Genomic DNA, 15,640 nt, shown 5'->3' with positions numbered 1-15,640 from the left:
TGTTTGTTCTTAAGATGTCAGAGGGTACAACTTTAAACCGGCATGTCAACGTGTTCAATCAAATTATTAGTGATTTGAAGTGAATTGATGTGAAGTTCAACAATGAAGACAAATTGTTAATATTACTGAATTCCTTACCTTTTTCTCTTGCGTATGAAAATTTGGTTACAATTTTGATTTGGGAGAAAGAAACTCTCATATTGAAAAAGATCATAAGTGCCTTATTAAGCTTTAATTTGAGAAAGAAAACTAGTGATGAGAATTCACAAGGTGAAGGGATAATGACAATGAGTAATCAAGGGTGTATAAGAAACAAGTCCCGAAATGAATTAAGAAACAACAAAGCTTGCTCCAAAACCAAGAAGAGGAAGGATATACAATGTTATAAGTGTGGAAAAACAATGCATATAAAACAGGAATGTCTAAAGAAAAAGAATGGGGATGTAGAGAACAAAAAGGGTTCATCAAAGTCTATGAATGTAATAGAAGAAGACTTAGAGAGCGGTAATTGAGACATGCTTTCTATTTTATCCAGTTCAGATCATTCCATAAATTCTTGAATATTGGATTCGGTATGTTCTTATCATATGATTCCTAATAAAGATTCATTAAAGAACTAATAGTTAGGCAATTTTGGTTTTGTTCTGATGGATAACAATGATCTATGCAAAGTTATTGCAATATGAAATATCAAAATTAAAATGTTTGATGGTACTATTAGAACTTTGTGTGATGTTAGACATATACCATATTTGAGAAAGAATATGATTTCATTAAACACTTTAGATCGTAATGGGTACAACTTCAAGTTTAAAGATGGAGTACTGAAGATTATTAAAAGTGCTATGACAATCATAAAGGGGCAAAGATTGTCAGGAAATTTATAAACTACTAGGTACCATAGTTGTAGGTGAAGTTGTAGTAGTAGAATTCAAGTCAGATAACAATCTTGTGGCACATGCAATTAGGCCATATGAGTGAGTGTGGGATGATAGAGCTTTATAAGAAGAATCTATTAAAGGGTGAGTTCAAGAGAGCCACACACAAGACATTAAGGATTCTTGACCATGTTAATACAAATGTTTGAGGTCCAATAAGGGTAGCATCACATGAAGGATATATATGTATTTTTTTTTATTAATGACTATTTATAAAAGGTTTGGGTGTACTTCATGCAATATAAGTTATAAACATTTGTCAAGTTCAAGGTATGGAAAACAAAAGTAGAAAACCAGACAAGAAAAAATATCAAACACCTCAAATTAGACAATGATACTGAGCACACAGATTCAAAAGTTCATGGAGTTTTATGAGCAGTATGAGATCAAGAGACACTTCATAACATGCAAGACACCACAATAGAATGGTGTAGTAGAAAGGATGAACAAAATAATAGCTGAAAAAGCAAGGTGTCTCAGGTTGAATTTAGGACTTGTTAAGAACTTCTAAGCAGAAACAGTGAATGCGACATGTTTCTTGATCAACAGATCATCTACAACAAAACTAGATGGGAAAGTAGCAGAAAAAGTATGGATATGTAGTCTAGTAGACTACTCTGGTTTAAGAGTGTTTGGATGTTCAGCATATGTGATTGTTTCCAATAATGAGAGGTCAAAGCTTAATGCAAAGTCTAAACAATGTATTTTTCTAGGGTGTTAGAAAGGGGTGTAAGGTTTCAAGTTGTGGAACTAAAGGAAAAAAAGGTGGTAATCAATAAAGATGTGGTTTTTTTTTATGAAAAAACCAAGTTACAACATACTCACGAAGAAAAGAAACAAATGCTAGAAAATTACAGCAATAATGACCACAAGGTATAATAGAGCTAGATACCCATCATATAAAGGAAGAAACCATTGAAAATTCAGAGAATTCTAGTTTAGAAGATTAACAACATGATAATATAGCTTTTAGTAGTCCCAAACAGATTATCAGACTACCCATTAGGTATGGTTTTGAAGATTTAGTCTCTTATAAACTTATTACTAGTAATAAAAATCCTACTACTTTTTAGGAGGCATTACACAGTCATGATAAAAGTAAATAGATGGATGTTATAGAAAAACCACATAAGAACCAGATATGAGAGTTAGTTGAACTTTCAAAGAGGAAGAGGGCAATATGATGCAAATGGGTGTATAAGAAGAATAAAGCAATATCAGAACAAGAGGGTGAGAAGTTCAAGGCTTGTTTCGTAGCAAAGGGTTACTAACAGAAAAAAGAAAGAAAGAAGGGTTGACTATGATGAGATATTTTTTCCTATAGTCATACATACTTTTATTAGGGTAATGTTAAGCTTAGTACCACATTTTGATATGCAGTTAGAGTAGATGGATGTTGAGACAAGTTTTCTCCATGGTGATTTGGAGAAGCAAATTTACATGGTACAACCAGTAAGGTTTAGTCAACCTGGACAAGAACACTTGGTCTGTAAATTGAGGAAATCACTTTATGGATTTAAACAGTCTCCAAGGTAGTGGAACAAGAGGTTTGACTCTTACATGATTATGATTGGCAATAAAAGATATGAGTATGACTGTTATTTTTATATAAAGAGTCTTGATTATGATTCTTTTACTTTTCTATTGCTTTATATGAATGATATGCTGATTGGTGCAAAAAGTATGAGTGAGGTTAACAAGTTGAAAACTTTGTTGAGTAGAGGATTTGATATGAAAGATTTAGGTATTGCTAAGAAGATTATTGGGATATAGATTCACAGAGATAGAACTAACAGGAGATTAAGATTATCTCAGTTAAGTTATGTTGAGAAAGTGATAGAAAGGTTAAGTATGGACAATGCAAAACCAGTGTGTACACCTTTAGCGAGTCACTCTAGATTATTTATTACACAATGCCCGAAGACAAATGATGAAGTGAAAGACATGTTAAAAGTCCCTTATGCTAGTGTATGAGGGTGTTTAATGTATATTATAATTTGTACAAGACTAGATTTGACACATGCAATCAGTATGATGAGAAAGTTTCTATAAAATTCGGGACAATAGCATTAGGATGAAATCAAGTGGATCTTCATATACTTGAGGGGTACTATAGACTATGGTAAAATGTTAAGTAGACAACAGGGTAATCCTTCAGTTGTGGGATATGTAGATGCAAATTATGCAGTAGACTTGGGTGATAAAAGGTCTACCACATGTTATGTATTTACTCTAGCAAAGGGGCATATTTGTTGGAAGTTTATGGTTCAATCTCTAGTTGCATTATCTACTACTAAGTCAGAATATATGAAAGTGGCCGAGGTTCTTAAGAAAGCCTTGTGGCTTATAAGTTTGTTCAAAGAGCTGAGTATTCACCAAGATGGAGTTTAGTTACATTGTGATAGTCAGAGTGTCATTTACTTAGCAAAGAACCAAGTGCGTCATACAAGAATCAAGCACATAGATGTGAGATTTCACATAATCAAGGAATTGGTTTCTTATGGTGAACTATTACTTAAAAAAGTATACACTTCTAAGAATGTAGCAGGCATGTTGACAAAGTCTATTAACATATATAAGTTTCAAACATTGCTTGAACTTAATTAACGTTCCTAGATGCTAGATGGGAGAAGTCCCAACTTATTATCCTAGGTGGAGTTTTTCCTACTTTCCCTCTAAGGGGTGGATATTTGCCAAGGTAGAGATCATGACTTATAGGCCAATGCTAGAGTGGAGTGGAACAATGACATTCATCATTATATGATTTATTTTCTGTTTTGTTATCAGAAACTATTAATAGGTTAAGGTGTGGGGGCAACGCCCCCGTGATATGATAAAAGGGTATTAGAAAAAAAAATATTAATACTCCTTGGACAATTAGGATTTTTTAGGCTGTTTGGGGTCTCCTATAAATACATACCATGTAACTCTATTTCGACATAGTAAAAAATAAAAGGTCCTCACTCATATGGATGTAGATATATTACCAAATCACGTTAAATCTTGTGTTCTTTCTTATTTTTATTTTATTGCAATATTTATCAATAATTGTTATAGGTGTTTCACCATAAATACTTAAAGAACATATTTCTTGAACCTTTACTCCAACTTTACCAAATTACTAAATTTATAGCTATTTAAATAGATGAGTGTGATAATATGATAAAAAAAATTATAAAACAAATAAGAAATCTCCTAACCAACCGTGCAACTTATTTCAATTGATCCCTAAAACTCAAAATTAAACTTTTTTCTTTAAATTATGAATCTCATTCAACGGTGGTTTTTATCATTGTAAACATAGAAAATAATTACCAAAATTATAATTATGTGCATTTTTCTAACATGCAAACAATAACACCACATTGTGGAACCAGAATTAAATCTTAATAGTAAATGACTACAAAAAATTAAAATAGATAAGGATCGATCCCTTGTTGTTTTTGAGATTTTATTTTTACTTGTAAAAAAGCTATCAGCTACCAGGTACTATTTCTCTATCCATTGGTAACCTCTATCCCATCATTTTTCATTACTAGTTTTTTTTCCCACGTAGTATATGTATTATTTAATTATATATTTTTTCACTTTTATTTTAACAGTTATATATATATATATATATATATATATTTGTACCTTTTATTTATTAATAGTTAAATGTGGTGTGCAGTTTTCCATTTATATAAATTTCAAATTTTATCCACTATATCAAAGAACCGTCTCAGTCCAATAACTTAAACTGTTAAATAATATTTCAAGATATGATTTATATTATTCTCTAATACTTTTTAAATAGAGATAAAACTAATTTATATTTGGGAAAAAACTCGATAATTGGTTAGGGGTAGGAATTTAGGAGTCAAAATAGCTATAAATAACGAATGCTGTATATAATAAATAAATCAAGAATTTTGTATAAAAAATTCTCTTTTTTTTTCCTGCATAAATTGCTTTATGAGGATTACCACGATGGGCAAATCACGATCTGACTCAAGTTTTTCTTAAAGTAATAATAATCACAAACTAGAGTTTGATATTTGAATTGTATAGCAGGATTTTTTGTTCTTGTTTTTCTCTCTACTTATATAATTATGATGATGTGGTAAAAACATTATTATATATATAATGAGAGTTGGTGAACATGTAAGCATAATCAATAATTATAATTGGCTTTAATATTTTAAGCACACGCATCACTCATCTTATTTTTTTTTAGTTGATGTAGCACATGCAAATATTTAATTTAAGAAATTAAAACAAACCACTTCTTAATGTATTTAGAGAATTTTGTTTTTCAATGGATTGTTTAAGATTTATTTGGGTGTGTTTGAGAATGTGGTGGAAACCGCGTTCTTGAATTTTTGTATTATATATTTTTATATCATTTTAATATGCTAATGTCAAAAATAATTTTAAAAAATTAAAAAAAAACTTTATTTTGATGTTTTTCTAAGCAAAAAACATTTTAAAACACTACCACCATTACAATCCCAAACAGGCTCTTAGTCTGAGATCTTATGTGAATCTTGTTGCTAATTTCTTGAAAATATGATATATCTATGTCTTATTGTTCCTATTAATTAAAATACTCTAAGCATGAATCACATGCCATACATTTTTTTACATGAAATTTAATACCCTATTTGTACAATTATTTAATACAATTTGAGATGGAGCACTAACTACTTTTGCAAGTGTGATATTAAATAAAGTAATTGATTTCATATTACATAAGTTTATGTAACACATACACGCAGTAAGGAAAATGAGTTGTAAGCAAATTTTTTGTCACTGAATTATCATACAAAGTGATGAATTAAACCTATAAACATTGATATATGCACATATTTTAAAATTTATATAAAGAAAGTTGATTGTAGAAAATTACTTAATAATCAATTCCAGTATATTTGAAGGCATCGTTAGCAAGTTTATTGGGATTCCTCCGGTGGTTGTAGGATCGCACGTATTTCTTTGAGAACTGCACACAGAGGGACTGTCTTTTTGCCACAAAACCACGTAAGATTCTTCATCAAGAAGATTTCCAAGGCCGCCCTATGTTGTTTAGACTTCTCCAAAGAATACTGCCACCAAAACAACAACCCATCTCTATCAAATATTTCATGATCACACTATCAATGAAGTTTCTTCTTTTTAATTCTTTTTTCCAATATTTCATGAGGCTGTTTGTTTTTCTATTTTAATATATTTTAAAATTATGTTTGACTTGTAAAAATATTAAATTAATATTTTTTAGTATTTTTTAATAATTTTAATGTGCTGATATTAAAAATATAAAAAATATTTTAAAATAAAAAATACTTTTTAAAAAATATTATGCACCACAATACCATCAAACATGCACATACAAAGCATTGCCCATACGGGCTTCTACTCCCCATACTTTAAATAGGAAAAGAACATTTCCTGTATTTTTTCTATCAATCATTTTCATCCCACAACACCAACTAAATGCAACAAAAAATATACTGCCAATATTTTAGAAATACATAATTAAAATGGTATTGGGATTGTATTATTTTCAAAGAAAGCAAAAGAGCATTTTAGTCATTTCCTCTTATGTTATTCAGTATCCCTTTGTGTTCACCAACTATCCACACATGTTACGGGTTCAAATAATCAAGCCTACTTATTAACTAACTCCCTCCTTCTGTGTCAATTTTTGTTAATACCTCTGTAACCCTTACATAGATTAATAATGGATTTAGATCCTTGCATATTCTTAGAACAATGGTGGATCATGTTCATAAAATCAACATCTTTCAATTCAAAATAGTTTAGATTTGAATTCATACGCAGATAATTATGGGTAGATCTTGGAAAATATGATTACAAAGTGGTTTATTAAAAAATTAATAATAATTCTAGAATTTTTTTTTTATTCTATTTTGTTTTTTTTTTAATATTATTAGGGTTTCAGGATTTCTATATGAAAGGTTATGATTATATTTCAACAAGAAGACTTTTATGACTAAAAATTAGATATTTTGGATATTTCTTCTTAAATATGATGTTCTTGATCTATAACAAATTTCATTAGTTTTTTATTTATTATATCAATAAGTATCAGAACAAGTTGATATATTTGATAAACGAAGACAATATTAGCACCATCATCCCACCAAGTAGATTAAAAGAGTGGAGAACATATAGAGCACTGTGAAAGCTTAAAAAGTAGCGTAGAGAACCTTATCCTAAAAAATTAGATCAATTAGAATATTCAATAATAAACATAATTAAAAGGCTAGATTAACTATTAGGGGATGCGCAAATATGGATCATAATGAGAAAAGAAAACTGTTTAGAGACATATCTTGAGATTATCTAAATTTTAAATTTATATTTAAAAATATATTTGGTATTGCGAATAAGATGCTTTTTACCAAAAAAATTAATTTTGTTTGCTAAAGAGTTTGGGAATTGGTAAAGGTGCTATCATCTATTCTCTCCCAACTGTCAAAGAACTAACCATGGATACAATAATATTGGAATTTAAAGATAAAACACAGGAGGAAAAGGAAAAGTCAAGTAGCAAGCATAACAAGTTGTAATTGAAGTGTTCCATGGTGGCCTTCTGCATGGCCTTGTAGAAGTGTTTAATATTGTATTTTAAAAAAAAAATTTAATTTTTTTATATCAAATTAATATTTGTTGATTGAAAAACAATCTCTACACTAAAATCCCAAAAGAGCTCCATCATGGATATAATCATGGCAACATCCATGGTTAGTTCACGATATGACCGCAGGAGGGAAATGGCAGACATCTACCCCTACAATTTCTAATATTCCTCGTGCAGACAAGGAAAAAGGAACAGACAACATGTCTGTCATTGAAGAAGATCAGCAAAGTTGGCCTACATCAGAACTAGGCCACAACATGACTCTCAGAAATGGTAAACAAATTGGTACCATCAAATGTTATGAGGGTCACAGGAAGGCAGCCATTTCAACTGATTCAAGTAGTAGTGCTGGAAATGAAGACTCAATCGACTCTTGCATCAGAGCTGTCAACCAAAGACTTTAACTATCTCAGCCACCACCAGACCTTCCTACAGCTTGTGATGAGATTGGGGCTATGAAAGAAATTGGCCAGAAATTAGGTATTGAAACAAGAACAACTGAAGAGAGTATTGAAGTCATGATAAAAGAGGCCATTGACGCAGAGCAGGACCATTGGGAAAGGTATGTCCAGTAGGCTATTATGCATCTGTGCATGGTTTTATATGCCTTTTATGATTCTTAGCTGGAATGTGTGCGGGTTGGGATCTAGTTCTAAAAGAAAGGCCATTAACAAGTACATTAAAGATTTTAATGTTATTGTATGTTTTATTATTGAAACTAAACTTTCATGCTCAGACTCTTTGGTCTATAACCTGTGGCATGGCCATAATATTAAATGGTTCAGCATAAAGGCTCAGGGTAGATCAGGTGGGTTGTTAGCCATGTGGGATGAGGATCTTTTCAGGGTGGATTCTATCAAATATGCTGGGAGCTGGATTAGCTTTTTTGGCTCCTTTGTTGATGATGCTTTTGATTACGTGATTACTGGGTATTATGGAGCTAGCTCTAGAGCTGAAAGAGCAGCCTCCTGGTTAGAACTTACTAAACTTAGACATGCATTTTCAGACTACCCTTGGTTTTTAATAAGTGACTTTAATGAGACCTTAACCAAGACAGATAGAAGCAGTGGTCTGCTAGACAAGAGAGGGGCCTTAGAATTGCAAACTTTTATTGATGCTTGTGAATTGGTAGAATACCCGATGGTGAATCATCGTTTTACCTGGTTTAGAGGTGGTTTTATGAGTAGGCTAGATAGAGCCTTTGCTCACACACAATGCCTATCTCACTTTAGTTCATTGAAGCTGATTAGACTGGATTATGGTCTCTCGAATCATTGCCCCCTGCTTGTTGGTAAGGAACAAGTTTAACTGGGGATGAAAGCCATTCAAATGTTTAGACTGTTGGCTCATGGCACCATCTTTCCAAAACACTCTAAAGGCCTTCTGGCAAGAAATTGTGCATGATATCCCTGGTGACTTTCAGGTGATCAAACGAATTAGTGCTCTGCGACTGAAGCTAGGCCAGTGGAATAAAACTGAGTTTGAGAATCAAGACTAGGCTCTGCAAAATATCCAATCTTCTATTCAGCTCCTTGAGGATTAGGCTGAAAGTGGCAAGATTTTTTACTCAGAACGACAAAGGCTATATGAGCTAAAGGGAATGCAATGGAAACTCTGTAGATATGTTGAATCCATATGGCGACAAAAGGCAAGACAGTCTTGGCTCAAGCTGGGGGATAGAAACACTCGGTTCTTTCACATTTCAGCAAAAGTTAGGGGATGCAAAAACTATATTCGTCAGCTCACATACAACGAGAAGATTCTCTCCAGTCCAAATGAAATCAAAGAAGGCGCCAAAGCATATTTCTCAAACATCTACTCTGAATCTTTGACTACAAGACCCACGATGGGCAGCGCAGACTTTATGAAGCTCAGTGAAAACCAAGCAGCCTGGCTTGAAAGAGAGGTTACTATTGAAGAGGTTCATCTGGCCATATTCAGCAGTGAAGGCTCCAAAGCCCCAGGACCTGATGGGTTCAACTTCAATTTTTATAAGAAGTTCTGGGAGCTAATGCAACATGACCTGTTCACAATGGTTCTTGAATTCTTCAGGAGAGGCTACCTTCCTAAAGGTATTAACACTAGTTATATTGCTTTAATTCCAAAAGTTACCGGCAGCTCCTCTTTTAATGACTATAGACCTATTAGTTTATTAAATGAGCTATATAAAATTATTGCTAAGATTCTCGCCACTAGACTAAAAGCAGTTATGCAGAGTGTGGTTAGTCCCTCCTAGTCAGCTTTCATTGCTGGCAGAAACATTCTAGACTCAGTCCTTATTGCCAATGAAATGTTGGATTCCATGAAATCTAGAAGCTGTCAAGGTTTCCTTCTCAAACTTGATTTCAGAAAAGCTTTTGATACTGTGTCATGGTCCTATCTTAATGATGTTATGGGTTACATGAATTTTGGCGCTCGTTGGAGGAAATGGATTATGGCATCTATCTCGTTTGCAAGACTATCTGTTTTAATCAATGGTTCCCCTACTTCTAAGTTTACAGCATCTTGTGGTCTGCGGCAGGGGGATCCCCTCTCCCCTTTTCTCTTTTGTTTGGCAGCTGAAGGCATATCAGTTCTCATCAGTAGGAGCTTGAAAATAGGTGCTCTGTATGGCGTGGAATCTGTAGGAACAACATATATTCATCATCTGCAATTTGCAGATGACACTCTTCTCTTCCTTCCAAATGATCTTCAATGTTTGCTAAATACCAAGAGAATGTTATGTTGGTTCAGTTTATGCTCAAGGCTTAATGTTAACTTCCATAAGAGTAGTTTGGTGGGTGTGGGGGTGGATGGGATATATGCTGAAGGGATTTCTGGTGTTCTCAGGTCTAGATGTGATACTTTCCCTATCAAATACTTGGGGCTTCCTCTAGGTGCTAATCCCAAAAGAATTTCCACATGGAAACCTGTTCTCTATCAGATTAGAGGACGACTCAACTCTTGGAAGGGGCGGTTATTATCACTGGCGGGGAGAACAATTTTGATTAAAAGTGTAATCTCTGCCATTCCTCTCTATTACATGTCCATTTTCTGCATTCCAAAGACAGTGGCACACAAGATCACAGCCATGCAGGCTTGGTTTTTGTGGGGTAGGAGTGTTGGTAACAGGAAAATTCATCGGCTTGCTTTGGATACAGTGGCAAAAAACAAGGAAAGGGGTGGTCTAGGCGTTGGGAATATATCAGCAAAGAACAAAGCTCTCCTCTTCAAGTGGATTTGGAAATTGGAAAGCAATGAAAAAGCTAGTTGGGCAGATTTTATTAAAGCAAAATACAGACCTCAGTTTATAAATGGGATGACCACGTTCAAGAAAAAACTTTCAGGGATTTGGCGAGGAATCATCTCTACTATTACTAGATTGGATCTTGATAGCTCTCTTATTCGAGCTGCTTGTAAACTAAAAATGGGTAATGGTAATTATGTTAAATTTTGGTTGGATACTTGGTTGACTGGCTTTTGCTTAGCTAATTCTTATCTAGCCCTCTTCCACCTGTCCTCCTCCAAATCAGGGTTTGTTAGTCAGATGGGATACTGGTTAGAGGATACTTGGTATTGGAATCTGAAATGGAGAAGGCCCCTCAAAGCTAGTGAGACCTTGATGGTTCAAAGATTAATGTCTGATCTTAATCTTGCAGCTATTCATCGATTGAAAGAAGACAGGTTGATTTGGGAGTGGGGGAAAGACGAAGACTATACTGTCAACTCTTGTATGCTTGCCCTTGAAAGAATCAGGTATGCTGGTTCTACAACTTATGTCACAAATGTATGGAAATCCATTTGCCCTCCAAAAACAAAAATGACTTTATGGCTGGCCTTAAATGAAGGCCTTTGCACAAGAGCCTTCCTGGTGAAGCAGCACATTCTAAGCCCTCAGGAGGACAGGTGTCCTTTTTATGAGCAACATTCAAAAACTGTATCCCACATCCTCTTGCATTGCCAAGTGGTTTGGAAACTATGAAACAAAATTGTAGCATGGAGATGTTTGAGCTGGGTAATGCCGTATGGCCTTGACGACCTTCAATGTCAATGGCTGGGTCTTTTGCAGGGCAACCATGTAAGTTTGAAAGATCTGTTTGGGGGGGCTTTATTTTTAGCATTGTCTGGACTATATGGAATGCTAAGAACAACTTGATATTTGAGGATCAAAAGCCAATATGGGAAGATATCCTATGGCATTTGTTTTACTTTGCTGTAGGATGGATCATGAATCTCAACTCTTCCTTTTGGTATACTGGTGCTGATCTATACAGGAATCATGAATGCATTTCGGCATGGTCTGCTTAATTTCTGATTTAGTGTGGGTTTGTTTTTGCTTGGCCTAATAGTAGGGTTATAGGTTTTCTTGTATTTATTTATTGTAATTAGGCTGATGCCTAGGCTATAATCTATGTAGCTACAGCTAAAGCTCTGCTCACACTGGTTATGCTTTCTCTTTTTATTATATATCTATTCTCGATTTCACCAAAAAAAAATCATGGCAACATCCGAGAGCATAATGTAGCATGTGAATGCATTAGTACTACATTAAATGAATTGATAAAAAAACTACTATGATAAGAAAATTAAAAACAATTATGGATATGAGCATATAATATAGTTTATATTTAATGCATAATTAAGTTAAAAAATATTTCAAAATTATATTACACGATTTCATCATTTTGTTATTAAATGGTTTAATTGAAAAATAATAAAAGGGTAAACAACTCATAATTTAACTATTTTAAATAATTTAAAGAGTCTTGATAAGGATTGATCTTGCATGGATACAATTTCCTCGTCTTTTTTTTTTTCTAATTTTACTTCTGAATAAAAAATATACAATCTACCTCTTAAATTAAAGCATACAAAATAAACTTTTTATTTGTTTAAATACAAAATATGAAAAAATATTTTAAAAAATCTTGATCTAAAATTCTTGGTTAAAAGAAGTTTTCTTATCTTTTCCCTTCTCAAATCTTCATTAGTGTTTTATTTATTAATACATGGAATAATAAATAACTCATCTCACTTTATAATTTTTATATATGTGTGTAATAATGACCGTTTGTAATTTGCATAATTGACATTTCTACGTGTTAAAATAAAAAAATTTCACCCTAACATATTTTTTTATAAATTGTTATCACCTTACTATTATATATAAATTGATCAATAGAATCAGATGTCATTTTTTCATTTTAAAAAGAGGGAAATATATATATATATTTTTAAAATAATTTGAATTATGAAATGATGCTTTAAGATGCCTTGAGGCTTGGAGGAATAACCTCAAAAAGAGTATTCTTATGATTAAGCACACATGCATATGTGTACAATAGCGTGGGGGAAGATTTAAGAAACCCAATCTTGTAAACTCTTCCCCTCCTTTTAATCTGGAAATTAGCGATATAATTGCAACCAAAACAATCCCTCGATCTAGCCAAATTTGAGGAACAGTAGCATGACAACCAATATATTAACTTGTCATTTCAATGGAAAAGAAAAGACAAGGCTATTTATTCTGAACACTATTACAAAATTACAGAAAAATTCTGCTACCGACATAATTTTCTATCTTTATATTTTTCGCTAAATATCATTAGAAAAATTCTCTTCTACAAAAAGAATTTATGAAGAAATATATATGCTTGATATATATAAAGAAATATATATTCTTTATGATATTATGATAGAAAAGATGAATTGGGTCAACTTTAAGTTCTAATAATATGGATGAAGTTGTAGATAACAATAGTAATCCTTATAGAAATATGATTTAAATGTCATAAGAATGAATCAAGGTCATACCGGTCAATATCCAATCATAGATGAAGAACCTAATACAAACATGGGTTTTTTGATCTTTTGAAATATTCAGACAAACCATTATGAGAAGATTCCACAAATTATAATAAATTATTGGTCATTGCACAAGTGTTCAACATCAAGTTAGATCATAGGTTGAGTGAGGTCAATATCACAGAATTGTCAAATGAACGATAAACATTTTACTTGAAGGGAATAGGTTGAAAGAAAACTTCTATATTGCTAAGTCCATGATGAAACCCCTTGGTCTAGGATATCAAAAAATTGACATGTGTCCAATCTTTTACATGTTATACTACATTAAAAATGCAAAGTTGATCAAGTGTAGAACATGTAGGCATTCTCGTTATAAACTCATGACTGGCAGAGGAATAACTCTTGTCACACATAGAAAACTTAGATACTTCCAAATAACACTTAGACTGCATAAGTTATTCATGTCATCAAAGATTTCTGAGCACATGACATGATATCAATCATGTGATGCGGTGAATGGAGTAATTGTGCTCCCTTTTATTGGTGAAGCCTGGAAACACTTTAATAGTATGCATCTTTAGTTTTCAGTGGAGACAAATGTATGTCTTAGGTTATATACAGATGGATTCAATTTATTTGAGTCATTTGCTGCTTCTTATTCTTGTTGGCCGGTAATACTTATGATTTACAACTTACCACTGAGGATTTGTATGAGGCCAAAATTCATGTTTTTATCTACGGTCATACCCGATCCTAATAGTCCAGGTTGGAATATAGATGTTTCTCTTCGACTGTTGATTAATGAGTTGAAGCAGTTGTGTTCATCTAAGGCTTTGAGTTATGATGTATCGAGGAAGCAAAATTTTTTGATGATGACAGCTTTGATATGGACTATCAATGATTTTCTAGATTTATGAAATGGTTTCTGGTTGGAGCATGCATGGAAAATTAACATATATATACTTTATGAAAAATAACAAGGCATTCACACTAATAAATGACGGTAAAACATCTTTTTTTACTGCCATCGACAGTTCTTGCTAACAAATCACAAGTTTAGAAATGACTTCTTTGTTGGCAAAGTTGAAAGGAATGTTGCAACGCTGTTTTTTTTTTCCGGTGAAGAATTGTATAATGTGGTGTTGAAGTACGGTGACATTGTGTTTGGTTTTTAATCTGGTAAGCAGAAGTTTTCTAGTTTTGATTTGACCCATAATTAGGTAAATCAAAGTATATTCTAGGAGCTTTCTTATTAAAAGACCAATCTCCTCTACCATAACCTTGATGTCATACATATAAAAAAGAACGTGTTTGAGAATATTTTCAACACGGTTATGAACATAAAGGGAAAGACAAAGGACAACATCAAGGTTAGAATGAATATAGCTTTGTTTTGTCATCATAGGATATTAGTGTTGGTATATATTGGGTCATAGGTAGTAAAGCTTAAAGCTAGTCTCGCCTTAGACAAGAATTCACAGTTACTTGTCTACCAATAGCTTAAAAGTCTGTGTTTTCTTGATGTACATGCCTCAAATATATTAAGGTTGTGAATTTAGAGGATTGCAGATTGCATAGAATGAAGAGTCATGACTGCCATGTGTTTATACAAACATTCATTCCATTAGCTTACCTGGATTTATTGTTAAAGGGGATATGAGATGCACTCATGAAAATCAACCACTTCTTTAGAGATATATGCTCCAAAGAATTGTAGACACAATATTTATATTGTACTATTTCAAGTCTCAATTGAGAACAAGAATAAATCGCGTTCCAAGGCATGATGGTGGTGGAGAAGTGCCTTTAAGTGAAAACTTGTCAATATTTTTCTCATCTTGGATGACCTGTACTAAAAAATGACGTGAGGGGAAGATATTTGTCAGAAATAGAATTCATACAAGCATAAAATTATGTGCCATTTAATTACAATGAACTAAGGCCTTTTATTTAGTAAGTATACAACTTAACATGTCGTTATTTTCAAATAATTTATCTTTTATAATATCATAAATGATACATTGTTGAATTCTTCACATACAACATCATTAATACTTATTGTCGTAAAACTCATAGCTGACTGAATCCTAAATTTTTCAATTATAAAATAAACAATTTTCCATGTGGTTCAGAACATCTGTAAGTAATGTTTTATTATTCTTATTACTCAGAATACTTAATTTCATTACACATTTCTCATTAACTGTTCATGGTTGTATTTTATGTACCAGGTTTATTAATTAAGAGTGAATGTTAGTGTTACTTTGTCCTT

At 32.6% G+C, this 15,640-nt stretch overlaps 1 protein-coding gene across 1 annotated transcript; it reads left to right on the top strand.

Moving 5' to 3' along the window:
* Positions 1 to 7,697: 7,697 nt before the first annotated feature.
* Positions 7,698 to 11,868, top strand: LOC140954540 (uncharacterized). Its single transcript, XM_073404482.1, has 8 exons — positions 7,698 to 7,898; positions 7,995 to 8,143; positions 8,205 to 8,255; positions 8,367 to 8,764; positions 8,919 to 9,004; positions 9,125 to 9,653; positions 9,822 to 11,466; positions 11,679 to 11,868. Exons 1-8 carry the CDS (start codon positions 7,698 to 7,700, stop codon positions 11,866 to 11,868), a joined length of 3,249 nt encoding a protein of 1,082 aa, XP_073260583.1.
* The last annotated feature ends 3,772 nt before the right edge of the window (positions 11,869 to 15,640 follow it).

This window comes from Populus alba, chromosome 1 (genome assembly GCF_005239225.2).
Source record: "Populus alba chromosome 1, ASM523922v2, whole genome shotgun sequence".
Lineage (NCBI taxonomy): Eukaryota > Viridiplantae > Streptophyta > Magnoliopsida > Malpighiales > Salicaceae > Populus > Populus alba.
Note: the sequence above shows the minus strand (reverse complement) of the source record. Positions and strands in the feature narration are given on the sequence as shown.

Excerpts from the sequence above, each read along its gene's own strand:
- LOC140954540 (XM_073404482.1), top strand. The coding sequence starts at position 7,698 with ATGACCGCAGGAGGGAAATGGCAGACATCTACCCCTACAATTTCTAAT. Across the intron at positions 8,765-8,918 it reads GTTTAGAGGTGGTTTTATGA|ACTGTTGGCTCATGGCACCA; the intron begins GTAGGCTAGATA and ends TCAAATGTTTAG. Across the intron at positions 9,005-9,124 it reads ATATCCCTGGTGACTTTCAG|GCTGAAAGTGGCAAGATTTT; the intron begins GTGATCAAACGA and ends CTTGAGGATTAG.